The sequence below is a fragment of the Chanodichthys erythropterus genome, chromosome 16, assembly GCF_024489055.1.
Source record: "Chanodichthys erythropterus isolate Z2021 chromosome 16, ASM2448905v1, whole genome shotgun sequence".
NCBI lineage: Eukaryota > Metazoa > Chordata > Actinopteri > Cypriniformes > Xenocyprididae > Chanodichthys > Chanodichthys erythropterus.
The window spans coordinates 23,783,214-23,811,129 of NC_090236.1; the positions used below are offsets into that span (position 1 = coordinate 23,783,214).

The 27,916-nt window shown below is 36.6% G+C and overlaps 4 protein-coding genes across 4 annotated transcripts; all 4 read right to left on the reverse strand.

Annotated features, from left to right (window-relative positions):
• Nucleotides 1-1,912: 1,912 nt before the first annotated feature.
• On the reverse strand, nt 1,913-3,134 carry LOC137003777 (probable G-protein coupled receptor 148). Its single transcript, XM_067364060.1, has 2 exons — nt 3,110-3,134; nt 1,913-2,961 (listed from the first exon to the last, which is right to left on the reverse strand). Exons 1-2 carry the CDS (start codon nt 3,132-3,134, stop codon nt 1,913-1,915), a joined length of 1,074 nt encoding a protein of 357 aa, XP_067220161.1.
• Nucleotides 3,135-5,102: 1,968 nt separating this feature from the next.
• fbxo36b (F-box protein 36b) lies at nt 5,103-7,347 on the reverse strand. The gene is made up of 4 exons (XM_067363943.1): nt 7,252-7,347; nt 5,941-6,049; nt 5,608-5,780; nt 5,103-5,406 (listed from the first exon to the last, which is right to left on the reverse strand). The coding sequence occupies exons 1-4, from the start codon at nt 7,345-7,347 to the stop codon at nt 5,188-5,190; spliced, it is 597 nt and encodes a 198-aa protein (XP_067220044.1). The 3' UTR covers nt 5,103-5,187.
• Nucleotides 7,348-8,621: 1,274 nt separating this feature from the next.
• Nucleotides 8,622-19,746, reverse strand: agfg1b (ArfGAP with FG repeats 1b). Its single transcript, XM_067362832.1, has 12 exons — nt 19,445-19,746; nt 17,300-17,393; nt 17,105-17,220; nt 14,729-14,873; nt 14,451-14,607; nt 13,795-13,911; nt 12,180-12,321; nt 12,008-12,084; nt 11,833-11,928; nt 11,569-11,721; nt 10,546-10,634; nt 8,622-9,461 (listed from the first exon to the last, which is right to left on the reverse strand). Exons 1-12 carry the CDS (start codon nt 19,609-19,611, stop codon nt 9,402-9,404), a joined length of 1,413 nt encoding a protein of 470 aa, XP_067218933.1. The 5' UTR covers nt 19,612-19,746; the 3' UTR covers nt 8,622-9,401.
• Nucleotides 19,747-21,038: 1,292 nt separating this feature from the next.
• Nucleotides 21,039-27,817, reverse strand: zgc:110269 (probable flap endonuclease 1 homolog). The gene is made up of 11 exons (XM_067363071.1): nt 27,645-27,817; nt 27,320-27,395; nt 27,053-27,155; nt 26,910-26,964; nt 26,441-26,502; nt 26,186-26,322; nt 25,998-26,058; nt 24,867-24,998; nt 21,665-21,810; nt 21,453-21,594; nt 21,039-21,372 (listed from the first exon to the last, which is right to left on the reverse strand). Exons 1-11 carry the CDS (start codon nt 27,724-27,726, stop codon nt 21,316-21,318), a joined length of 1,053 nt encoding a protein of 350 aa, XP_067219172.1. The 5' UTR covers nt 27,727-27,817; the 3' UTR covers nt 21,039-21,315.
• Nucleotides 27,818-27,916: the final 99 nt, after the last annotated feature.

Genomic DNA, 27,916 nt, shown 5'->3' on the forward strand with positions numbered 1-27,916 from the left:
TAGGTCTTTATGGAACCTTTTCATAGACTGTGATAATGTGTTTCCACAGTTATTAACACTGCAAATCTAGTAAAGTTTTTCAAGTTTTCATTTTATATTTTACATTTATGTCTTTATGCTTTGGGTTATATTAGCTTGAATATTGAATATGAATATTAGCTCAACACTGTGTGTGAGTGTTTGTAATACAACAACTGAGGAAGTGATGGCAAATTTCATATCATTCTATCTTCTGACTGCTGTAATCAATCTCTCAACATTTTTTCCCTCTTGGAAAGTCATGGAGATGCTGTCGTGGATTTTTTCTTTTGCTTTTGTAGCAAATGAAAATACAAAAATTGCATTTGCTATCGTTTCCCATTCATGCTATAGAAGTGTACCTAAATATAATGACTTCTGAGAACCCTGGAAATGTGAAAAGGGTCCATTATGATGATGTCTTGCCATGCTAAACAGAAACTGATTACTCAAGATTAAAGCGGCAGCATTAGACAATCATTTTAAGTTCTTGTCCAATCTGACTAAATATGATCAAAGAAAGCATCTATTACAATTACATGCTTGTCAGGTTTTTTTTTTTTTTTTTTTTTTTTTTTTTTTTTAATAACCATTTTACAGGATCTTATTCATGTGTACTCTTTTCAGGAATAAACAACAGAAGAAAAAAAAAAACATGCCATTATGGGTAGACTACTTCATATGACAAAATAATGAAATTAAATGATATCACTTTTACCAATTAAATCCCTTTCCAGAATACACTAAATATAACAATCAAAACATGTATCAATGCTTTACAATAAGTCTTTAATCAATAAACTTCTTTAAAAAGAATAAAATAATTAGAATGAACATTTCTAGAATGTATATATTATTTGAACATAGAGAATCAAACTCTAATCTTTAAGGCTTAAATACATACTAGCTTAGCAGCGTCCCATTCAAACACAATTATGCAAAACAATTATATGGAAATGTAATCATCCTTAGCATGACTTGTTCTATAGATATTCAAGTGAGGACACAAATTATCTGGTGAAAAGTTTAACAACTACCAATTTCACACCTATTTGCGTGTAGTGTGATCTAGCAGTACGATTTACATGTGAGGCAGATGTGTCACTTATTCCTCAGAAGTGCAAATGACAGTATAAAGACTGCAAACTTACCCATAGACATGCCAAAAAGAGGTTTATTGGCACTAAATAAATCAGTGAAAAAACATATATAGATGAATAAGTCTCAAAATGACATATTATAGACAAAATAGATCAAATTTCTCACAAACCACTTAAATTTGAAGGTTTTATATGACAAAAAAAAAAAAAAACCTTCGTATATAGACATGCATCATAGACATAAAACATGTATTGAAAGAAGTCTCTTAGGCCTACAAGGCTACAATTATTTGAAAAAATGTAGTAAACACGTTAACAATATTGTGAAATATTATTACAATATAAAATAACTGTGTTCTATTTGAATATATTTTAAAACGTAATTTATTCCTGTGATGGCAAAGCTGACCTCCAGTCCTCAGTGTCACATGGTCCTTCAGAAATCATTCATTATCCAATTATTATCATAATCGAAACCATACATTTTTTTAGTATTGTTTGATGAATAGAACGTTTGAAGAACAGCATTTTTTTTGTAACAATGTAAAAGTCACAACTGTCACTTTTGATCAATTTAATGCATCCTTGCTGAATAAAAGTATTACTGACCCCAAACTTTTGATGTTGTTTAATATTTTTATTCTCTATCCTGGATTTAAAAAAGAGGCAAAACCTCTTTTCACCTCTTCTTTTGGCCTCCCTATTCTGTGTTTTTAAATTGAGGTGCCACTGTCTCTAGGATTTTAAAATGCCAATAACCTTTTAACACTGTAGAGACTTTTTACCTTGTCCAGCTAACTTACACAGTTAACTATGAAGTCTGACCTCTCTTTCTCACCCTCACATTCTGTGATAATGGCAGATGGAGTGATGGTGGCCATGCTGGCGGAGGTGTTAGTCTCTATACTGGCTGCGGTCTCTGCACTGGTTATTGTCCCAGTGCTGATGGTATCAGTGTTGCCAACATGCCCACAGCCACAACAAGTTCCCCAGAACAATAGCAGGAAATGTAGCATCTCCTTGTAGAGCTCTTTGCAGCGCAGGCCGAACACCACGGGGCTCAGTGACTGTGCAAAACAGAAGACGATAAAATTCGCCAATGCCACAGGGAGAGTATCCTGATGCCGGGAGATGATGATAACGGAGGGCAGGAGGTGCAGGCTTATCTGCATGCTGTGGATTAGAATGGTGCGGCGACCTTTACTGTTGGATTGCGTGAAATGGCCAGCACGTCTACCTTCCAGATAAATCGCCACGTAGCTTCCAATGATGAGCAGCACCAGCAATAACAGCAATGCGAAAGCACTGGCAATGCAAGCTGTGCCTTCCAAAGCCGTAGAGCACTCGGTGTCCAGCCCAACCACATGATCCCATGGAGAGTGCAAACAGGCTAGGACGGTGAAGACTACGGGGTTGAGCAGGGCGAGAACGCAAGCCACCAGCGTGACCCAGCGGTGGAAGCGCTGGACCAGAATGGGGTAACGGAGTGGCATGCAAATAGACAGACAGGTGCTGATGGACATCAGCGTGAGGGTGATCATCAAACCTCGTGCCATCACCACCTGCAGGTCGAAGAGGATCCAGCAGGTGATTCGAAAAATCGGCCAACGCAGACTGCGAAGACCGTGCACGGCTGCGCCCATGATGTTGAAGCCGGACACACAGACGCAGTGCTGACACAACAGGACGTAACGAGGGGTCTGACGCAGCTCCTGGTTGTGCCGCACTGTTGCAATGATGAGGCAGGCGAAGAGACCAGTGACAATGAAAGCTCCAAAGTGGACAAAAGCTTTAATGGTATCTAAAAGCCTGTTGCTTTCTGCTAGACTGGAGTTGGTGAGCCCTGAGGGGGAAAAAAAATGGTATATTAATGATAATTTAATTTACATAATAGCAATAAAGAGTCTACTGAAGCAAATTGTATTTAGGGAAACAAATACAAATTTCTGGACAACATATTGCAGTGTGAAAAAAACTAGAAATCCACTCACCTGTTTGATCGCTGGTATTGGTCATTTTTGGTCTTTCACTTATTCAAGCTTGATTAATTAATCATAATTTAATCTCAGAATCACCTCCTGCCTCGCTTCCTCAATCTGTTTGGATCCAAAATAAACAATTTGGCCTTTTAGTAGCCTTTTCTGTGGTCCTTGTCAAGTTTATTCACAGATACGAATCGCTTGAGTGATTCTCACCTGCAGCGCATGGTCAAGTCACAGCATCTCAGGTTTCGAACACCCCCCCACGCATGGTTTTTCCTGTGTTGTGACACAATGCCATGCAACAGTAATCTACTGAGCGTATGAGGGGTGTGTTTTAACCATATGCTCATAAATAACTAAAATCTTGTTATCTCAAGCATATGTTATTTAAAACGACGAACCACAGCTGAGATGACAATTTGGCACTTCTCTTGTGGCTATGAATATTTGAGAAATGATTGTTTTTGCAGGTTTAATGAATTGAAAGGAAGCAAACAAAAGAGTTGAGCTGTGAAATAATTGGATTGGATTTTTTTTTCTTAACCCCTTCAGACCTGAATTATGTTCCACTGTGCAATTTTATTTATTTTTTATTCACTTGATATTTGCTCTTCATTAATGTATACATGAGTCTAACAAACTCATTATTTTATTAGATTTTTTTCATGCCCACTACAATGGACATCAGGGCTTAGGCAACAAAAAATGTGTCATATTTTAACCATACAGTTCTTGTGAGCTAGAGTTCAAACACAATATGCGAACTATAGCATTGACGATTTTGAAAAAAACACATACTGTTACAAAGAGCAATGCAACAAGAATGTAGAGAAAATGTAAGATGATAAGATGAATTCTCAAAAAACTTGTTTTATTATTTTTGTTTGCAGTGGGTGAATGGGAATCTGTTTGTTTGTGGGTGTGTTCTTGCTGTTTTTGATAAATATATGATTGTGTGCATATAGCATCAGGGCATCAGTCTGTGTGTGATTTTGTGTGTGTTGCAGTGTATTCACTCATTTCACATTTGCTATCTCTGTTTTTCACTAAAACTTATTAAAAACTGAATGACAGCTTATGATTACAACATAGAAGACAAAAACATAATTAATTTGATTAAGACCTAATGTCCATTGTGATGGACATCAAACTTCAAAAAAATCCTGTGTTCTTCATCTCTGAAAGATTTTCAAATTAACTTCAATTATTATCACTTGATATTATGATGCCATGAACATAGATCTTCACATAAATGATAAAAAAGGAGCTAGTTGGTCAGCCACGCCTGTCTTTTGTGATGCCTGAAGCACAATCAGGGGTGAGTTTCCCGAAAGCATCGTTGGTGAACCATGGTCGTAAGTCCCATTGAACTCTATTGGTAACGATGGAACTTGCGACCATAGTTCGCTTTGGGAAACGCACCCCAGATTAAGTTATGGGTCATTCTGTCATTGTGATTGGTAAATCAGGGACCAATCAGTGACCAGGCAGTACTTATATTATAAAAACATAAAATCTTTTTGGTATAAACCAAAATCCATGTGATGTCCATTCCAATGGACGCAGGGTCTGAAGGAGTTAAGAAGCTGGCCTAAATAGTATTTTTATTCCAGGGTTTTTACTAAATAAATTAATATAAAAAAAATATAGAATATATTTTATCATTAAAATGTAATATTTATTTGTAAAGAATACATTTCTTGCAACATTCAAAATTTGCATCACAAAAATTGGCATCTGAACAAGACAATACTGTCGGAACTGTAAGAGTTATCAATTATGTCTGGTAGAGTAAAGAACTTGCATGCTAAAAAATCTGGATATGTATTAAAATAACTCGAAAATGAGCGATTATGAGTTTGTCGTACAAGTTGTGAAATGCAATGTATGTTTGTTTTTTTTGCCTAAAAACTGGACTTTGGCTCAAAAACATTTATGATTTGAGTAAATGTTACAGTCTGCCAGATATACAACAAAGTTATTGTGCACACTATTTTCAACAGTGAAACTTTCATACACGAAAAGAACAAAAATGTTGTTCTGAGAAAGAAAGTCTTAATCAGACATTGAATAGGGTCTTAAGCCATTTACTCCAAAGGAACAGAAGAGGAACTTGTCTCGTTTATATCTTCACAGGGCTGATTCTCCTTCTGCTTCCGGCGGCTAATCTGCATCTGCAGCTGCAGCTTGTTAGTGAAGAAAATTGTTCTCCAGCCAACCTCCTTAGCTAAAGCTTCCACTGTTGATGTCACAGTGTCACAATGCTTCCTTACTGTCTGCTCCCAGAACTCCTCAGAGTTACAAAGCTGGAGAGAGAAACAAACATCAAAAAAACAAAATCAGAAAGCACATACAATTCAATGTAACCATTTAACATACATACAAACAGTAATTTACAATTTATAATAAAACATTTTACAAACATTTTATGTGAAATATTTTGCTTGAAATGTGTGCTTAAGCCATTTTATTACTAATGACACTTTCGAAAAAACAATAGGCCTTACCTCTCTAAACTTACGGCAGGTGCGTGAAAGACCTGAAATGTCTTCAAGGTCTAGATGTGCCATGATGGTGAAAAGTAAAGCATTGGGGAGACGGGCAATGTAATCATAGTGGCCTTGGCATAAGTTATTGGAGTACTGCAAGATGCGAGGACCGAATACCATGGCCACTTGATCTGGATGAGACAGACCAGGTTGTTCATTGAATATGTCATTGAATGAGAAACAGGCTACATTAAGACACTAAATACACTTTATATGAAATGTAGCAAAATATGAAGTGTATGTCTAGAATAGTAAGGAAGCAAGCACAAATAAAGTTGCTGAATAACTTACTTTGCAGACGGCTGTCATCTAAAAAGTCTTCATGTGATTCTCTCAGTTGTCCTGGTGGTGTGTTCCTGCAGTCTGATCTCAAAGAAATCTTCCACCAGCTCCAAATAACCTGGATGTTCATAATTATCATAAATAATAGTCTACAATAAAACCGAGATATAAAAACAGAGCATTTTCCCTCCATTTTTTTTTCTTTTCAGGTGCATAGTGGCTTTTTAGTCATCTCCAGAGTGTTGTGTTGTAGAATACGGAGTAGTAATCAATAGTTTCTTTATGTAAAATATATGTTTTATTTCTCTTTTGAACTTCAATGTGATAATTACAGCTAGTTTAGCTTGTTAAAGGGATAGTTCACACAAAAATGAAACTCTTTGAAACATTTACTCACCCTGAAGTTGTTGAGTTGAGTTTCTTTCTTCTGCTGAACAGAAAATGTTGTTAACCATACAGTTGATGGTTCCCATTGAGTTCCATAGTACGGATAACAATAATAAGTCAATTGGGCCCATAATCTGTTTGGTTACCCATATTCTTCAAAATATCTTATTTGGAAAGAAATTCATACAGGTTTGAAACAACTTGAAGATGACAGAATTTTCATTTTTGGATGAACTATCCCTTTAAGTTGCCTGCTTTTTTGGTGGCTTTTTTCACCATCACAATTTAGTAATAACCATAAATTAGGTATCATTGAAATTATTAAACACTCAAAATTCATCATGTGAAAACAGTTTTAAGACATTAGTGTTACCATGAAAACTGTACTTTAATACCTTTTCAGTTTTTGTTAAATCAGCTTCAAATTTGTAACACAACTTGGTTAGACATATGGCTTTGTTTTTCTAGCAATATTAGCATCCAAATTATTTTGTAAAATATATATTTTTATGAAATAAAAATGGTTAGTTCAGTACATTTGCTTTACAGCAAACATAAACTTCTATAGCCTAACCTTTTTTAAATTGCTTTTTTGCAATAATCTGAGTGTCTTCTTTAAAGAGACCAACCATAGCTTTGTATTACAAATCATTCATGAATTACAACAATTTAGGTTCAGAATCAGATCTATGCTCAATATGGGTTAATAAAAGTTTACGTTACAGCCAAAAGTCTATAATTTCGGACAGGATGAAGACACATAAGTGTTAATTTCATTTTCTTAACCAATTTGATTCCAGCGGTAACATTTGTGTAAAATTTAGCATTGAGTTTGGAGGATCTAGAAGAGATAAACAAATAGCAAACGTTTGGTCACAGAGCTGCTGCAAGAGTAAAGCAGTGGTATTAACAATATTAAAAAACCTAACAAACCTCAGACTGTGTAATTGCAAAGTGGAAATAGTCCTTCATAGGTGCAGGACCTTGTCCACTGATCTCAAACAGAGTTTCCCCCAGCAAGCTCGCCATTCCTGGATACCGTTGACGCGTTACCAGGACAACAGAAACTCCAGTTTGCGTCATCATCTCCAGTGGTAAATATCAGCGTGATTTCACACTCATCATCGCCATATTTTTATATCACATTCGATAAGTGCCTGGATGCTGCTCCTAATAACTGGATGAACTGAAGCATTTCTCTTTATTAGATGAATATTCGTGTTTTCACGAAAACCGTGACAAACTCGCCAATAGAAATATTACAGACGTCGCGCGCCAACGGGAGCAGGTTTATGGCAGCGCTCGAAATCTCTGAATTTTGAGTCAATCGTCCATCTAGAACATTCCTGTATGATTCAGTAGCTGTGGGTTGTGCTCATCGATCATCGTTTCTAATTACCAGATACATTTGTCATAGCAAAGAGTTTGAATACTCATGTCAATGTAATAATTCGTTTGTTTTTTCTTTTTAATATATTTGCAAATTTATCACAAATCTGTATTGTTTTTTTCTTTTTTAAATGCGAAAAATGAAAGCATTGTAGCACACGGCTGCAACATGAGAAAAATGAAGGGGTCTGAATAATTCATAAATCCACTGCATACTATGGTTTGCACAAATTAACAAAACAGCTTTGCATAAATAAAATGGATGATGGAGGTTATTTCATCTGGCAGCTTTAACAGCACAAATTTAGAAGTGATGAACTTTTGATCATTAATATTCTAATTAGAAGCTACATGCGTTAAAGAAAACTGTTCTAAAGAACACGTAATGACTATTCATGCAAGAGCCAGTGCGTGTTTGGGTCAGTTATTTCATCTGTTTATTATTTGCTCCAATAGTTATGATGAATCTGACTTTATTAAAAATGTCTTCTCTTCCTTTGCTATTTGTTCCTACATTCACTCCTAAAAAACAACAACAAAAAACAGGTTCCATAAGGAGTTTTCACTGTGATTCCAGAGAACCATTTTGGGTTCCCAAAAGAACCTTTAAGTGAACCGTTCTTAAAAGAACCAATTTTCGTAGTGTTAAGAACATTTTAACAGCCTAAAGAACCCTTTTCCACTAAAAAGAACCATTTGTGAAATAGAATGAATGTTTAAAGTTCTTCATGGAACCATCAACACCACTAAATAAGCTTTATCTGTAAGATTGTCTAATAAATGTTAGGGTGGGAGATAAAATTAATTAATTTCCGCTAATCATTCATATGTGATAACACAATTGAGAACTAAAACTCTAGCTTTGCTCAATGAAGTGTAAAAAAAAGCACAAACAGGCACATGTAACACAGTAGTTAAAAATCATTTAATATTTTATACATATATTTATATATGTACACATTAACTTGTATTCCTGTAATGGTAACTTTTGATGTGGTCAAAAATCCATCCACGGAGAACACCGCAGGTCAGACCTGCCAATTTCCCAAGGTGCGGCTATAGAGACCCCGAGGGGAGATCATAGAAAAGCGTACTCTACCACTTACATCTAATCGGCCCTTTTGTGCTGTAGACACCTGCTTATCTACATAGCCGCTTGTGCTGAGCTCCTCTGCCTTTACAATAGGTGTCAGGTTTTAATCCAAACCATGTTTTCTTACCTCCTTGAGGCGAATAGAGTTGCGTCTGTTCCTCACAATGGGTTTTCGCCTCTACTGAACGAAACATTTCTGCTAGAGCAGGTGCTAAGGACAAACTGAAGTTGTTTGAACAGCTAATCACAGCATCCCTAGACACCATTGTGTTCTGCTGTTCCGTCAGTTTCTCTTTGTGAATAACATGTTTTTAAAAGGATTACAAATGCTGATATGCACAAGGAGCTTACTTTCTAGGCATAAAACATTACTTATTGCGCTGAAGGCATAAATGAGGAGGGACAATCGTGGATTTTTGTCCAGAATACACCGATGGGTGGGGAAGACCATCACCTGCGTATCCACAGCTCTTTCTCTAGAAATGTCAAAGACTCAGTGCAGTAAATACAAAATCTGAATACTTTCAGATTCTTGAAGACAATGTTTAGAGCATTGGTGATGCGGAATGTGTGCATGATGAAATGTGGTGGAAAAAGCGCTTTAGAGAAAGGGGTTTGTGGAGGAACCTCCTGTTGGGTACTGTCCAGCCGGGCCTCCACCCTGAAGAGAAGACGACAAGAGAAGGCAAACGTAAGCATCAGAGTGGATAAACAAACATTGTTCTGAGGGTTAGATTTATAGTTTATGCCATCAAGCAACAACATATTGCAGATTTAGGAGCGCATTAGTACTGTTGCTTTTCAAAAAGATGTAAACTTAAATCATATTTCTCCCCTCCATAACTTGTTTTTTTGGTCTTTTTTTTGGTTCTTTAAATTTCTGGAATTACAAAATTAATACTGGTTAATTCAAATATCAACACTCCCAGTTTCTGTCATAATTGCATACCATACCAAAATACCAAAAGAGGAACTTCAAGTCAAAAAAGTTGAGAACCATTGTTTTAAAGGGTTAGTTCACCCAAAATGACCCAAAATTACTCACCCTCATTTTGTTCCAAACTCATAGATCCTTTGTTCATCTTTGAAACACAAATTAAGATATTTTTGATGAAATCAGAGAGCTCTCTGTTCCCCCATAGACAGCAACGCAATAATTTTATGAAGCAACGAGAATACTTTTTGTGCGCAAACAAAAAACAAAAATAATGATGCTATTCAACAATTTCTTTTCCATGTCACTGTTCATGTGAGCAGCATGCGTATGGTGCTGACACAGAAGCCTGCTAATACTGAGCCGGCGTTCTGACGTAGAACCTGGAAGAGCTGCACTGTGTATATGAAATGTGAAAAGCATAAGAGACTGACACAGAAGAGATTAAATTGTTGAATAAAGTCTTTTATTTGGCACACAAAAATTATTCTCGTTGCTTCATAAAATTAAGGTTGAGCCACTGTAGTCACATGGACTATTTTAATGATGTCTTTACTACTTTTCTGGGCCTCGAAAGTGGTAATCGTGTTGCTTTCTATTGGGAATCAGAAAGCTCTTGGATTTGATCAAAAATATCTTAATTTGTGTTCCGAAGATGAACTAAGGCCTTACGGCTTTGGAACAACATGAAGGTAGTAAGTAATGACAGAAATTTAATTGAATGACAGAAATTTTGGGTGAACTAACACTTTAAAGCAATAAATAAAGAGTATCCAACATACTTTTACTTCATAGCAATTTACTTGCTTACCATGAATGGGTTGCTGGAGATTCCAGGCCCTGTGACTGGCTGCCCATAGTTGCCCATAGGTTTAGCTTGTCCGTAGGCTGGAAACCCCCCTGGAGGAGGACCATAAAAGAAGAAAGGCCATGGAGCTGATGCGTTACATTAGCTATGTTCCCATCCAAAGTTGCGAATTTAACTTGTGCGCAAAATTGCAATATCGCATAAAACATTCGCGAATAAAGCACTGGTTTCCAACCAGTGAGTCAAAGAGAACAAAATTGTCACTTCCTGATAAACTGGTGATAAATATCACCAAGAAATGTAGATGCCGTCACTGTATATAATAATTTTCGTATATAATAAATTATTTGCATCTCCGAGTGCTCAGAAGAAATGCAATAAACGTGTTATCTTGCTTCCAGAGGCGAACGCTGCTGTTTGGGTCCGCAGTCACGTAAGACAGTTCTTGGAGGAATTATACCGAACCACATTAACGACAGACTTCTGAATGAGCAAAACAGCATTTCAGATGCTTTGCAACAAGATTTTTCCACTGGTTAGTACAGTTACGCCATCCCATCACGCAAAGTCACATGATGTTTTTGATGCGCATAGAGTAATTTATTCGGTAAATGTGTTTCCATCGTAGTTTATGCGCACGTTTTCTTATCGATAGAAAATGTGTGTGACTCAAACGAGCGCATAGGTTTTTTTGTGCGTTTCTAGAATTTATGCGCATCTTGGCATTTCCATCCAGTACTTTTTGATGCAATATCCCAAAATGCACATAAAAAAAATTATGGATGGAAACATAGCTATTGACAGACATTAAAAACTGACCTCAATGCTAAAGCACTGAACCTGCTACTCCAATACATGCAACACCAAAACTCACGTCAAAGCAGGAAAAGCAAAAAGAGCTGATGCTTAATACAATACAAACAGCCTTTCTCATGACTTATAACAGTATGCATAAAAGAAAGGCGTAAGCCACTGGGGGTTTGGGTCACCACACACTCACGGAAACACAAATATAGTCTCACATACCATTGGGCTGTTGATGGTAGGCTGCAGGTGGGGGAAAGGGACCTTGGCCAGGGAATTGCTGCTGGAAGGTCCCACTAAAACTGGTTGGCAGGCAGTAACTGGTTGCGTTCCCAAAGCCAGCTGGCATGCTCATGGAGCCAGTGCCAAATGAGGCTAAAGTAAATAAAAGGAGACCAGAGGAGGAGTAGCATGTTTCATCTGCTCATTCCTTGAATGGACACACACATAACGAGCATGCTGATCTCGACCAAAGCTAGGTTTTACCTGAGGCGGCTGCTCTTCCATTGGTTTGGAATGGATTTGTAGACATGGGCTCCTGAACCATCCCAGCAGCCACGAATGGATTTGTGGAGGGAGCAGCTGCACGATAAAAAGTGTTGAGTCAGTTTAAAAGACCTACATGTTAAAACTTACTTAAAAAGAATCTTAAAAGTTCCACCTGCATAACCCTGTTGCATGTTGGGTAGTCCTGGCTGAGCTGGAGGTGCAGCAGCTCCTGGGACACCTCCATACACACTTTGGTTGTGCAAAAACACACAAAAACAGACATGAACAGCCTAAAAAGTAAGGTAGATTGTGCAGAGTATACAAGTAAGGCAGTAATCTCTCACCCTTGTGCGCTTCCGCTGGTAACGGTGGAACTTAGGGCGCTGTCAAGCTCAGCTAGGGCAGCGTAACGGTCCTCTCTTGATAAACCACTCTGAGGCGGGGCAGGGGCCATACTGGGTAGTGGAGGAACGGACATGCCTCCTCCTGAATTGCAATAATTACGTATAGTTTAAATTGATACTCATTTATTCAAGACTTATTGTCTTAATTCAATTTATTTATAAGGCACAAATAAAAAACAACTGCCATAGACCAATGTGCTGTACAAGGAGACATAAGTTACAAACATAACTCCGAAATTCGACATTCAGGCTGGCACAAAGTCACAAGTGGACAAAAAGAGCTTAAAAGAGTAAGGTATCAAATCACAAAATCTAAGCCAGATCAAATAGAAAAGATTTAAACTTAAAATTAAAAATGGGAAATGTAGGGGCAGTTCTGATTTGAACTGGCAGGCTGTTTCAAAGTTTAGGAGCGGCTGCAGCAAATACCCGATCGCCCCTAGCGTTTAGCCTCGTTTTTGGAACAACTAAAAGCCTCTGATTGGCAGACCAAAGAGCTCTCACTGGGCGATGATCTATCAACAGGTCAGAGAGGTATGAGGGTGCTAAACCACGTAGAAACCAATAAGAACACTCAAATCAATTCTATAGTGCACAGGTAGCCAATGCAAAGACTGTAGAACAGGAGTAATATGCTCATGTATAATATCACGTATTAGATATGCATAAGGGTCAACAATGTGCCCACAATCACAAAGGAGAAATATTTAAAAAAAAAAATTAAATTTAGACGTGCATGATATGTACTCTTTGTATTTATGTTGGTTTTGTATGGATTTTATACCATTTTCAATAACAGTTAACTCTATAAACTTAATGTGGTGTAACCATTGAGTAAAAAGTAAAATTTTCCTTAAAATCAGGAACTTATTAAAAAAAATGTTTTTGGAAAACTGAAATTGAAAACAAAATTGAAAACTTAACTGAAATTAAAGAAAAATATAAATATTAGATGAAAAACTTAAAATACAAACAAAAATTATAAATGAAATATGCAAGTTTAAGTACTAAAATTACTAGTAAAACTATAAAATAAATAAAAATAAATGAAAGCCTTATTGAAAAATTAAACAAAAATTACCGTAATAAAAATGACAAAAGCACTAAAATGATAACTAAAAATAGAATTTGAAATTTGAATATTATAATATTATGTAAATAATACTAAAATAACACTGAAAAAAAAAACAATAAAAAAAACATAAAACAGGAAATTATATCCTAGGGGTCCTTTCTAGGATATAATTTCCTGTTTTATGTTTTTTTCATTAATTGTTTTTTACCCCTGCATATTGGTTGCACCACATGACCCCTAAGAAATAACAATAAAATAATATTTGATGTTTTCCATTTATTTCGAAATAAATTAATAGATGCGGTCGAAAAATAATTTCTTTTTACCAATTATCTTCCTTAAATGACTGGTACAGCACTGTTAAAGTAAGCTAGCATCAACAGAGGTGATATTTAGCCAATAACATTCTGTAACATCCATGACAGGAAATGGAAATGCAGGTGAACATAATACACAATAGATGGGGGCAGGGTGTTGTACCTGTGTGGGGTTGTTGAAGGGAAGGCTTTGAGGGGGGTGATGTGCCAAAATTTGATGGTACACTGGCGTTTCCAAAGGAATCAAAATTGGCAAAGTCTGTGGTGGAATTATTTTGTGCTACAGATGGCACAGGGTGAACAAAAAAACAGGACTGATGAGGAAAATAATGTGACAAAAATGTAGGCAACCAAAAGCAAAATACTGAGCTGACTGATTTCATTCACAAATGGTTGTAGAGTATGGTAGTTGACATTTAAAGGAATTGATCCGGTCTTCTGTCTTCATTTACTCACCCCATGTAGCATTTGATTTTTATTCAAATAATGAGAGTCAGTGGGATCCAAAACAACATTGGATCCCACAAACTTTCATTGTATGGAAAAAAAAAAAAAAAAAAAAAAAAAAAAAATCAATATATCTTTTTGTGTTCCATAAAAGAAAGAAAGTCAGACAGGTTTGAAGCGAATTGAGTGAGCAAATGATGACAATATTCTTTTTTGGGTAAAATCCCTTTAAGTGAATGACAAAAAGCTGAAGATGTTTAATAGTGGCAAAACAATTAAAAGGAACTTGTGACCATCCACGGCATCCAAATATTCCTTTCCCTTTCACAAATTAAGGCTATTAATTCATTCAAGTCAAATCTTAATGGTTACCTGAGGGCCTGTTAAAATGTGCAAAATTAGCAAAGTTTGAGGAGCTGGCAGTTTGAGCTTGAGGGGCAGCAAAAATATCTCCACCCAAGTCAGAGAGGAGGTCAAACTTCTTCTCCTGGCCTGCAGATTGGGCCTGAACACGACTGGTCACTGGGGACTGAGAGAGAAATGAAGGCATGAAGAGAAAATCAGGGCATAACCTGATTTTACAGAGAAGAACTAACTGTTTTATGATTGCGAATGAAAGTACAAATGTGTAGGTGGGTGTGTGTAGTTACCTGGTTAGATGGGGTCTTGGTGAGATGCAGGGTTTTGAGGGGCTGGGGAAGAACTTCTGGGGTGCTACTGGTACTGCTAGCAGATGAACCAGATATTGAGGCCTGCACAGAAGCTATCACCTTGGCTTGTTCTGGGGGAACATACCTGCAAATGACCATGGCACAATAACACGGCTGTCATTTTGTAGGCCAACCCGGAGGGCTAATTTGCCATGCGCTCCCTGGGGATTTTATAATGAGTTTTGTATGAATTTGAATTATTTTTTTATAATGAGGTTTCTGATTTAAGAGTAAGAAAAAGTCAATACAATACCCTTTAATAGTTTGGGGTCGGTAAGATGTTTTAAAAAAACAAACATTTGAAAGAAGTCTCTTATGCTCACCAAAGATGCACTTGAGGACTACTCTTAAACTGAAATCCACCATTCTAAAATCCCATTAAAATCACCCGAGGGTGAAACTCCTGGCCTGACAATGTTTATAGGGTTAGTTCACCCAAAAATGAAACTTCTGTCATTAATTACTCATCCTCATGTCGTTCCAAACCCGTAAGACCTTAGGAACACAAATTAAGATATTTTTGATAAAATCTGATAGCTCAGTGAAGCCTCCATTGACATCACAAGTGTTTTGAAATTTCAGTGGTTCACCACTTTGGCAGTTTGATACATGCTCTGAACCACTGATTCGAAACAAAAGATTTTTAAAGCTTTGAAGCTTCATGAAGCAGTGTTGAAATCGCCCATCACTAGATATTATTGAATAAAGTTGTTATTTAGTTTTTTTGGTGCACAAAAAGTATTCTCGTCACTTCATAACATTAAGGTTGAACCACTGTAGTCACATGAACGGTTTTAAATATATCTTTAGTAGCTTTCTGGGCATTTTAAAGTGTTAATTATCTTGCTGGCAATGGAGGCCTCACTGAACCATTGGATTTTATCAAAAATATCATAATTTGTGTTCTGAAGATGAATGAAGGTCTTACGGGTGTGGAACAACATGAGGATGAGTAATTAATGACAGAATTTTAATTTTTAGGTGATCTAACCCTTTAATGTCACCATTAAATAAAAATGGACCATTCTTGTGTGTGTTTTTTTTTTTAAATGGAATATTGCAGTGTTTATTATGCAATATTATTTTTTTATTCATATGCCCTAGTGAGCTTAAATCAAAACTCAAAATACAACATCTCATCTCTTCAACATCTGTGAAGTTCAAGTGGATTGAGGGTGGGACAACCTGTCACTCACATAAGATCAAAGCAATGGCAAACCACAATAATCCAATCAATCCCTGATGGACAAAATCAGGTTCTGCCCTACATTTTTTCTAGTGCAAGAAGCCATTTTACATCACGATAGAGAAGAAAAGAGAAGGAAGGAACTTTCGTTTCATGCCAATTTTAAAGCAGAGGTTCTCAGATTTGATGGGATTGGAGGAACTGTTGGTAAGATTAGACTCTTATGCTCCTTAAGGCTGCATTAATTTGATCAAAAACACAGTAAAAAAACAGTAACACTGTGAAATATTATTACAATTTAAAATAACTTTTCTATTTCAATATATTTTAAAGTGTAATTTTTTTCCTAAATCTGAATTTTCAGCATCATTTCTCCAGGCTTCAGTGTCACATGATTCTTCAGAAATCATTTTAATATGCTGATTTGGGGCTCAAAAAACATTTATTATCATCAATGTTAAAAACAGTTCAACAGATCATTATAATTTTGTGGAAACCATAATATACTTTTTTTTTTTTTCAGGATTCTTTGAATAATGAATAGAAAGATGAAGCTTTTGTTTGAAATAGATATATTTTGTAACATTATAAAATGTATTTACTGCCACTTGATCATTTTAATGCATCATTAAAAGTATTATTTCTGTATTTTAAGTACTGATCCCAAACTTTTGAATGGTAGTATACATGCTATGGTTGAGAATTTCTTATTTACAGTTTGTAAATTCATCAACAGTAATCAATAACTGTGTTAGGAGTCAATATATCCTAATGTATTTTTTTTTCTAAGGCATTTCAGGTCTGTGAGCTGGCAGACAGTGTGAAGTTTAGATGTGGATTCAGAATTCTTTTTGACGTTTGAGACAGGACAGTACAGATTTTGTAATTTAGTGTAACTTGCTGATTCCACAGGGGTTTCCCTCAGAATTTATTGAAGAATTTAAGAAACTCTGTATAAGAAATGAAAAGCTTTACTGCACTACAATAACAGTAATGCCACCTGAAATTATATGAAACCGCACAATCTCAAAATCATTTGGCTCATCAGACACGTGTACAAATAAAACCCCCAACATACTACACAGAAACGTGTCACCAAAGGAGGATGGATCTGACCAGAGACTCCTTACCATCTTTTCTTCTCATATTTCTCCTGAAGGAACTCTTTGACTTTCTGAGGTTCACGGAAATCTGGGACCACAGAGCTCTTGTCATCATACAACCCCAGCCAGATGTGTTTGCAGACCTGAGCACAAAAAAAGAGAAAATACTTAGAGGAGCCTCAGTAAGTGCATAAACTGTAATGTGTTACAAGCGTGTAGTACCTCATTGCTGTGTTTTTGTAAGAACTCGATTTCCTGTTGGGTGAAAGTTGTCATAGAAATGGACTTCACTCTGTGTGGAGGGTTGAGGCCTCGTCTGGGATACAAATCAAATGACAGACATCACAGATTGGCCACTGTATAGACAAGACTAAACTCTGAGAAGTTTACATTATTATTGGTGCTTATATTTATTATTCTTCTGGATAAAACATCTTTTCACTTTAGGCACAAATGATACTTCAATTTTTAAGAAGGATGTTCTATGACTTTTCTAAATGATCATACTTTTGACCTTTGTCAGCAGAATTAAAAAATTATTTATTAATTATAAACTACATTTTTAAGAATATCAACTGTAAAATAATTTTTATATATTTTAAAGGATTAGTTCACTTTCAAATTAAAATTTCCTGATAATTTACTCACCCCCATGTCATCCAAGATGTTCATGTCTTTCTTTCTTCAGTCAAAAAGAAATTAAGGTTTTTGATGAAAACATTCCAGGATTTTTCTCCATATAGTGGACTTCAATGGCCTCCAGACGGTTGAAGGTCAAAATTACAGTTTACAGCGATCCCAGACGAGAAATAAGGGTAAGAAACCATCGCTCATTTTCTATTTTTTTTTTTTCTATTTTATACATTTTAACCATAAATGCTCATCTTGAACTAGCTCTCTTCTTCTCTATTTGAATTCCAGCAGTGTAGACACTGCTAAGTGTGTTACTGCAGGTAGAAGTAAATTGTCATATACAATATGCTACTGCAAGTATATAACAATTAATTCAAACTTTGAACTGTGGAGGGCAGTAATACACTACACTGCATGAATTCTAATAGAGAAAAAGAGAGCTAGTTCAAGATGAGCATTTATTGTCAAAACTTATATAATTTTTTTTTTTTTTTTTAAGTAAATGAGCAATGGTTTCTCTAAATAAGTCCTTATTCCTCGTCTATGATCGTGTAGAACGTTTTGATGCTGCAATGACACTGTAATTTTGACCTTCAACCGTTTGGGCTCCATTGAAGTCCACTATAAGGACAATAATCCTGGAATGTTTTCATCAAAAACCTTAATTTCTTTTCGACTGAAGAAAGAAAGACATGAACATCTTGGATGACATGGGGGTGAGTAAATTATCAGGAAAATTTTTATTTGAAAGTGAACTAATCCTTTAATCATTATAACTGACTCAAGGCAGTGTATCATAGCACTGTTCTCTGTTTGGGGCCCCAGTCATATTTAGGCACCAGAATATCATAAAGACACTGACATCGAGTGTTGCTTAGGACATTAAATTGAGGTCCTGTGGAAACTGAAAGCCCTATGAGGGCCCCCGGAGGCCCTTGTGGGTCCCTGTCATATTTAGTCATATCTCAGCACCAGAATGTCATAAGGACACTGACATCAGGGGTGGCGCTTTTGACTTAGGACCTTAAATGAAGGCCCCATGTGGAGTCTTAGCCTTCTGGGGCCCCCGGAGGACCTTGTGGAGCCCCTGTCATATCAATTCTGGCACCAGAATGTCATAAAAACACAGACATCAGGGGTTGCACTTTTGACTTAGTGTAAATTGACATCCCAGTGTGGAGCCCCAAAGCCCTCTGGTGACCCCTGGTGGTCAATGTTGGCACCTGTCATAACGCTGCACCAAAATTTCACATCTTACCATCCAATGAACTAAGACCCCATGTGCATTGCTAGGGGCCCCAATATAAGCACCACAATATCATGCCGACATTTTCACTTGTGGAATTGTCTCTAAATTCAAAACACTCATTTTTTTCCCAGTTTATCTAGTTATGAACATAATTTATGCATAAGCAGCTGTAATGTTTAAACATGGGTGTGTCATACGTTGACACAGTACTTTAAGAACACATACTCACAATTAGCCATAAAGCACAAACGTCACACCGTGTTATTTGAAACGGAGCGTGAAGTTCGGCTGCTCTGGCTCTGAATCTCGTGCTATTTTTGTGAAAGCTGATGTTATGATGATGTTAGAGACAGCTGGGACACATTCTGCAGATGATCTCTCAGATGGGAGGGGTTGTTAGGCGTCTGCCCATACAGACTCTTGGGGAAAAACAACAAGTTCATACACCATCTGTGTGAATATGAGGGGCCTCGTTATAAACTTACAGTATTCCGGAACAGGTGGTGCACACAAACGAGCCTACTGTCATGTTGGCGTAGGTCGGGCCGCGCTGATCGCAATCAAAGCATTTTCTATTAGGAGGCAGGCTGGTCATCTCCCGAAGCATCTTCAAGTGTTTCTCCTCCTGTTTTCGCTTGGCACTCGCCGCCATCACGAAATAATAAAGCTGTCGAGTCTAGGGCAGGTGGAGCTGTAAGTTATGGGTAAACCTAGTGCATAAACACGCCCGGCAGCAATGGAAAATCGTTCCACATAGGACAGCCAGGAATAGCTATAAACGTCCTGTTCTTCACTGGACTGGTGTAGAGCGCTACAGGCTGAGTATGTCAATGCTGCCATCTACCGCACTGGAGAGAAACGCCTCTGTCTGGCACTTGGTCAAAAACATGAGTAATATATGAGTATATGAATATTTAATTTTGAACGAGAGCCCGACAACCTTACAAAATCACCGTTCCATGGTACTGAGCACTGAGTGACCGCATTCATGTTTCATGGTAATTACATGGCGCTCAATTAAGGGTCACACATGTGATCCTCGGTGCAAAACAGACTGAAGAAAACAAGTATTTTTAAAGAAATACTGCATGTTCTATATTTTGTGTCAACAATATTTGTTCTTTAATATTTTGTATTTAATATTAGAGATATATTAATATCTTTACTTTAATATTAGAAAAATATATGGTGTGTTTTCAGTCAATGTGGTATTTAAAGGGATAGTTCACACAAAAATGAAAATTCTGTCATTATTTACTCACCCTCCAAACCTGTATAAACTTCTTTGTTCTGTTGAACACAAATGAAGATATTTTGAAGAAAGTGTGCCACTAGGCTGCTTTGGGGCACCATTGACTTCCATAGTAGAAAAAAAAATAAAAATACTATGGAAGTCAATGGTGCCCCAAAATTGTTCAGTTTAACACATTCTTCAAAATATCTTTCTTTGTGTTCAACAGAACAAAGAAGTTTATACAGGTTTGGAGGGTGAGTAAATAATGACAGAATTTTCATTTTTGGGTGAACTATCCCTTTAAGACCATTTAGCCTTTTGTAATCATGTCCAGTTTTTTGGGATCATACAGCAAAAGTCACCAAGTACCATTCTGATGAAGTAAAAAAAATGTTTTGAAAAGACCACCAAAGGGTTAAACAACACGATGAAACTTAACAGGAACAGAAAAGCCATGTTATTGTGTCACAATGGTATCTTATCCAAAAACACGGTAATATCATGACGCTTTATGTATTATGGCACTGAATGATTCCCATATTTGTGCAGAGCATGGTACCCCAAGGTAATTTAAAGATTATCATGGTATTGCAAAGCTAAAACACCATGGCAATACCAAGTTACCATGTCCAAAAACATGATATTACATTGGTACTTTGTAGGTTTTGGATGGATCAAATACAAATACAAAACACAAACTCTCTCTCTCTCTCTCACACACACACACACACACACACACACACACACACACACACACACACACACACACACACACACACACACACACACACACACACTGTACTATATATATATTTATATATAGGCAATAAGGTATTGAACCACATTAAACACAAGCCACACTAGTATCGAACTACAATATACATTTATAAATAAAAAGAGGTTTACTGTAATTTAATACAGGCTTCCAAACATAAAAGTTACAAGCATTCATTAAAATATATCTTTTCTTGGCACTTGTTTTTTACATTATGTTGGCATTTGAACATGATAAAATACTCAGTAAAATAAGGATCTAAAACATATATATGCCATTATACTTTTAACTCTTCTGTCCACATGATGATCAATGCGTTAAGATACAAGATTAAAAAAAGGTCCGCCCTATTCAATTTTTGATCGTTTTCTCCCACTGGATCCTCCCACAGCTGCAGATTCAGCCTAGATAAGGAAGTTAAGATTGTTTGTTACAATGTTCAAGCAAGCAAACAATTTACAATACTTCTAAATTGATATCTAACCTTTCTCCTTCGTGTTGCAGGGAAAAACTCTTCGAGCCTTGACTGTCTAGTGTGGCCCATTTTCTCATCCACCTCCCTCTGCTTCCTTCTCTTTGAGAGAGAATCACGAAACTTCTGCATGCGTCCCCGCACTCTTTCTTCCCTTAAACCAGCAAACAAGGTCACACACCCAAATCTCAGATACTATTAAACATTTGAAAACCGAGACATACTTCAAAGGCTTCTCCTTGCACAGGAACTGCACCAGACCCTCTTCATCAGGCTCACTCCAGGCCAGAACAGGGTTGTCAATTTGCGGGGTTTCAAAAAACAGCTTGCGGGCATCCTTGTACTGCCAGTTTTGAGGGATAGGGTGTGTCTGTAAGAATTGACAGCCAAAGTCACCTTTATTTTTGTTATATAAAAACAGCAGCCTGAACATTCTGTTTAACATCTATTTTTGTGCTCCACAGATAAATGAAAATCATATTGTAGAAAGCGAATAAGGGTGAATAAGTCAAAACTATCAGAATGCAGTCTTCCAGTGGGATCAGTGTTAAAGTCACCATGAAATCAAAATGGACAATTCTTATTTTTTCAAGGAAAATTGCAGTGTATATATTATTGATGATTTATCTATAGTTTTTTTTTTTTTTTTTAATTTCATGTGTCCTTGTAATCTTTAATTCTAAACATTAATTTCCAATCCCCTTGCACTTACATCTCTTCATTGATGGTGTGTGCACATAACTGCTGGTCTAGCATCAGTTTTCTCCGTAATAATTATAGCATAATGGCGAAACAGAATTTGGTGTTTACACTCGAGAACGTCAAAGGTTTCTATTTACAACATATTTTGTGGCGTTTAGCAATGCAACCAATCACAGACATATCTCTTGATTTCTCGAATGCAATGGCCAATCAGACATGTTTAAGCAAGAATCCACTCACCGTTCAAAACGCTCACAAATCCTCTCATATCAAGTCAACTTATAACAAAAATGTGTAGACATTATGTTGGCTAAATAAGAGATTCATTGTGCAGTCAGCTTCGTTGATTCTAGTGGAACTTTATGAGATTGTGTGCTTTCTAGGCACTATATATTATCCATTCAGAATTTGAACAAAACTTTTATTTTATTGCATTAGGTTAGGCAATGGCTATTTATAATTCAAAGTGGCTGTAAGAACCTTGTTTTTAGATTTCTCGTCTGCATTCAATACCATAAAGGTTGATATATTGGTGTCAAAACTTGTACAGTTGGGTGTAAATCCTCATCTGATTCACTGGTATATCTCGTTCCTCACTAATAGAGTTCAGAGAGTTAAAGTGAATAAAACATTGTCATCTGCCATCATAACAAATGTCGGAGTACCTCAAGGTTGTGTTAGCTCTGCCATACTTTTCCCCTTGTATACAGATGACTGTCGATCTGACAAGTTAAATAAGTATTTTTTTAAAGTATTCTGATGACACCGTGTTAATATCTGCGTTGAACGATTCGGACAGTGCTGGGTTCCATCAACAGGGTGTGACTAGTTTACATGAGTGGTGTGAGAACAATGATCTTGTCATTAACACAAGTAAAAGCAGGGCTCTCAAGTGACACGCATTGAGCGTGACAGTCACTCATTTCGGTCTTTTATCACGCACTCCCGCCACACATTGTATTTCTCACGCAGAAAAACTATTTATCATATATTTAATATGCCGCAGCGCCCAAAATGTATCTGGCCGCGCCGCTCTCTCTGGAACCGGGAAGGAATCAAGCGCGTCTCGAACCTGCCAGTTATCAGCCAATCAAAAAAAAGAAAGAGGCTACACAATAGCCAATCAGAAAATAACATTATTGTATCCGGGTAAGATTTAACGCAACAACCAATGAAAAAAAAGCATAATCAAAGAGTGAACATTAGCTCCACAAATACAGACACAGGCTCCCACAAATAAATTAATTCAACAAAGGTAACCTCTTTTGCTACATATTTTTAATGGTTTAAATGTGTACTCTACATGTTTGACCACTTACGAACTCTCATTTAGCCTTCTATATGTTGTGTACATGACTAATGTGCCCAACCATCAGCAATAAATAAATTACTTTTAGAGCACAAAATTGTTTACAAGAGAACAAATTTCTTCATTGACCTAGTCACTTAATTTTGATCTTAGAATGCACTAGATTCATGCATTTAAATTTAAAATGTACAAAAATTTCCTCCGGGGGGGCATGCCCCTGGACCCCCCTAGAGGAACCGATGTCCACCCACTACAGTCTCACAAAATCCTGTGGGAAACACTGTGGATGCATTAATCATTGCATCTGTCTTTCAAAGATGTCAGGTAAAAGGAAACTAATAAGCATCATCTCATTCACCCTGAGGCCAGGTTACAGGTCACTCTTGCCTGTCTCCAAAACTTGAGAGCCCTGCAGAAGAGATTATATTTGGGTCTACATCGGATACTCATATAATGAGTTTTTATTCATGAAAGTAAAATCAGGCAAGTTAAAACTTATAAGTATTTAGGTGTATTGATCGATGATATGTTAACATGGAAAGATCATATTGATGCTCTCTGTAGAAGAACAAAGCACAGAATCTATTTTCTTCACCGTCTTAGGTCTTTTGGCGTAAGCAAACAGATTCTTCTGTTGTTCTTTATGTCTGTAATAATGAGTGTACTGCAATATTGCAACTCTATTTGGTATAAAAGTCTGTCTGTTAAGTTAAAAACATAGTTGTTTAATCAATTAAAAATCTGCTCAAGGATTGTTGGCCAGCCTTTAGAGAAGTTATATGATACAACTTATTATAATAATCTGTTAAGATTGGCTAATAATATAATTTCTGATCCTAATCATGTCCTGTATAATGAGTTTGAATTATTACCATCAAATCGGAGGTACAGAATCCCAAGATTCAAAAAATTGAAACTGAAACATTCGTTTGTGCATCAGGCGATCCTTGAGCTAAATAAGACACTTAATCATAAATCAAGAGTACTGTAAACGTTTTTTTGTGGATTAAGTGATGTTGTGTAAGAGATGGTTGTTGCAAACATGGAAAATACTGTGATGTAAAAAAATTTCAGACATGTTCTGATAATAAAGTATAAGATCATATCATATTATATGTCAAATCACACATACAGTAAGCTTGCTTTTCTGTTCCAATTATAGTGATTTGCGATTGTAACCGCTTTAATAACAAATAATTTATTGGGAGCATTTATGCTGGGACGTGTAGGTTGTTGCTAACTATTTTATGACTTTAATTAAATGTGTTTTTGATGAGGAAGCACATCTTATCCTGGATTTAGTTCACCCTCCGCCTATGATAATAGAGAAGAAATGATGATCCCAATTTCCATTTCATGTGACTTTAGCAGGGCTGGATTTCTTTGATTTATATGATTTTTTTCTGAACAAGTACCTTTCTGTTGACATGTTCCATCACACCCTCTATTGTATGATGTTGTTTAATAAGCTTCAACGCCCGACTCGGCCCAAGACCCCCAATCTTATCACAGTAGTCACAGCCCAACAAGATACACAGATCAACAAACTAGGAAAGAGACACAGAAAGATAAATTAAACAAACACACTTTTGCTATTAAAAGTTCTGTTCTTTTGGATTTTTTCTTCTCCAAATGTCTTTCCAAGGCTATTTTAATGAAGACTGTATAATTCAAATATTACTCAAACTCAAAATTAAGTTACAACTACTACATTCAGGCCCTGTTTACACCTGGTATTAAGATGCCTTTTGGTCGATCTGATCACAAGTGGACAACGATAAATACAGATGTAAATGGGATCTAAAACGTTTTGAGCTTGTCCACTTTCGTCCACCAATTTCAGAGAAAGTCTAAAACGCATTTGACCGGATTGCTTTCAAAGTGTAGATGCTCATGTGGTCAAATGTGTTCGAACAGCCACAAAAGACCGCCTACTCTTCACCTCCTGACCTAATGCGCAAACATTATGGGAAGCGTACTATCCAGATGGGATTTAAACTTTCTCGGCTGAAGACTCAAGTTTGGTTTGAAGTGGAAAAATGTACCAAGCACAATGTTCTCTCACCATTCCTGATTTCTAACACACACTCACCGTGACTGGCATGGTCTTGCGGCTATCAGAGTAGAAACTAAAGCTGCTGCTCTCAGTATGTTTTCCTGTCATCTCTGGGTGCGTTCATATGTAAATTGCACACACTTATTTTGTCCATTAGAAGATCTGAAAAAGCCCATACATTCACCCGCCCATAGACCCTCCCCTTGAAGAAATCAGGACAGAAATGGCAGAAAGTGGACAAAAGAGAAGGATTAAAACACCAAATGTAAACGGGTATGTGTCTCCCTCGTCTACTTGTGATCCGATCGACCAAAACACATCTTAATACAAGGTGTAAACAGAGCCTTAGAGGTGATTCTAATTACATTGAGACATGTAGATTAGCAGCTATTGAGAATCAAGGCCTGAGATTTATTTCCAAAACACAGAGCAATCAATTTAAGAAAAAGGCAAAACAATGAATGTTCAGAATAAAGACTGAAGGTTTTACCTGTTTATATGTCAGCTGTAGAGCTTCCAAAAGCTTTGGTAAGGAGTATTCTGTCACCTCACTATGAGAGAAATGATTTAAGGACATAACCATGATAGCTATTGCTGTATTTTAATGCACATTACTGTAACTGTGTTATATAATAATAATAATAATAATAATAATACATTTTTTTTTCTTTTTCTCACCTATCTTTTTTTGCATTGAGCTGGCGGAGAAGAACAGTCCCTCCAAATGCCAGTGTGTCCATGTCCTCTGAGGCTACAGCATTAACTGTGCCACTTTTGACCAGGTGGGCACACAGTGCCTCTGCTTCACCTGGAGCCTGACATTCACAGTGATGTGAAAATAAGTCAAACAAGAACCTCTCTAATTCATATGACAGAGTTATTTGTATAACGCTAACTAAACTAAATAGGAAACAAAAGAAATAAATTAAAAACCTTGATACATGGCACACCCATGAGCTGTAGGAGACGTAGGCAGTCTTGTTTAAAGTTGGACACTAAAAAAGTTCAAAACAATGTGCATAAATATCATAGTCACCAGCAAATTGGGAATCGTGATTAGTAGAAACAACATAAAACTATACAATATAGTTATAAGAACGTAAGATGTATTAAGAAAGATTTCTATTTCAAATAAATGCTGTTAAATTGAACTTTCTATTCATCAGAAATCCTGAAAAAATGTTTTACAGTATTACAGTTTCCACAAAAACATTAAGCAGCACAACTGTTTTCAACATTGATAATAACAAGAAATGTTTCTTAACTCAGCATATTAGAATGATTTCTGAAGCATCATGTGACACTAAAGACTGGAGTAATGATACTAAAAAATTCAGCTTTAAAAAAATACACTTTAAAATATATTAAATTAGAAAATAGTTATTTAAAATCCTCCACACACCTGCGTTGGGGTTCTGTGAGCTGTTCCAGCCTGTGGTTTGAGCTCTTTTCTCCAGCTAGAGGAATTATATGACATATTATTAAAAACAAATGGATTATAAAAGTATTATATGTATGTAATTATTAAATAATTTTACACCTCACCACAGCTCTCTTCTGACTGGGTGGTTTGCCATCAAGTACAAAGACAGGCTTGATGTCATGCTCCAGGAAAGTAAGAGTGCGGTAAAACAAGCCTGCCAGAGGGCTGCAACATCAGATGTTCATATTTGTAAGATAATTCACACACACACACACACACACACATATTATATATATAAATATATATATACATACATAAAGGATAAAAAGCTTACAATTAAGATGTACAAAAGAGAAAAGACACGTATTTTAATTCATTTTTAAGCAAACCTTAGCTTCAGATGGCTGGGGAGAGCTGAGCGAAACTGATTCACCACAATAGATGTATCCAGTGCGATAATCTTCCCTGGATCACAGGAACATGACAGTTGTTACAGAGTTTAGGCAAATATAACAGAACAACAAGAATTTTGAGTAGATGGCGACTAATAATAACAATCTAATTCTGAAGTGCACATTTGAGACACATTTTTCCGTCTGTCAACGGCTTCTTTTCTTTCAAACAGACAAATAAATTATATTATTATATTATTTTACGTCGATTTACTCAGTAAGCTTTTTCGGTTAAATTTTAACTGTAATGCACTGATCTTACCAGAATAATCACCGATCTCTTTGTTGCGCGTAGACGCTGGCGCGTCAAAATGAATTAAATGCGCTAACTTTGTAATCCCCATATTAAATTAAAAACGTTTTTGACTCTGACGTGCTGGTAGGACTGTTGTTATTGTCCTTCATCGTATAGCTTCATTTCCGCATGGTCCCCAGTTGGTTGCCATGGTAACAGCGCTGATTGGCCACCGCGATTTCGCGTCACCAACACGTTTCTGACCATAGATGTAAACATAGATAACGTAGGAAACCGTA

Coding starts and splice junctions, on each gene's coding strand:
- LOC137003777 (XM_067364060.1), bottom strand. CDS start 3,134: ATGACCAATACCAGCGATCAAACAG. Junction 2,962..3,109: donor CAATACCAGCGATCAAACAG/GTGAGTGGATTT, acceptor TTTCCCCCTCAG/GGCTCACCAACTCCAGTCTA.
- fbxo36b (XM_067363943.1), bottom strand. CDS start 7,347: ATGGCGAGCTTGCTGGGGGAAACTCTGTTTGAGATCAGTGGACAAGGT. Junction 6,050..7,251: donor TTGCAATTACACAGTCTGAG/GTTTGTTAGGTT, acceptor ATGAACATCCAG/GTTATTTGGAGCTGGTGGAA. Junction 5,407..5,607: donor CCTGCCGTAAGTTTAGAGAG/GTAAGGCCTATT, acceptor TTCTCTCTCCAG/CTTTGTAACTCTGAGGAGTT.
- agfg1b (XM_067362832.1), bottom strand. CDS start 19,611: ATGGCGGCGAGTGCCAAGCGAAAACAGGAGGAGAAACACTTGAAGATG. Junction 17,221..17,299: donor TACAAAAACACAGCAATGAG/GTACTACACGCT, acceptor TTTTGTGCTCAG/GTCTGCAAACACATCTGGCT. Junction 12,322..13,794: donor CCTTCAACAACCCCACACAG/GTACAACACCCT, acceptor ATTGCAATTCAG/GAGGAGGCATGTCCGTTCCT.
- zgc:110269 (XM_067363071.1), bottom strand. CDS start 27,726: ATGGGGATTACAAAGTTAGCGCATTTAATTCATTTTGACGCGCCAGCG. Junction 21,595..21,664: donor TGCAAGGAGAAGCCTTTGAA/GTATGTCTCGGT, acceptor TGCTGGTTTAAG/GGAAGAAAGAGTGCGGGGAC. Junction 21,373..21,452: donor CTGCAACACGAAGGAGAAAG/GTTAGATATCAA, acceptor TTCCTTATCTAG/GCTGAATCTGCAGCTGTGGG.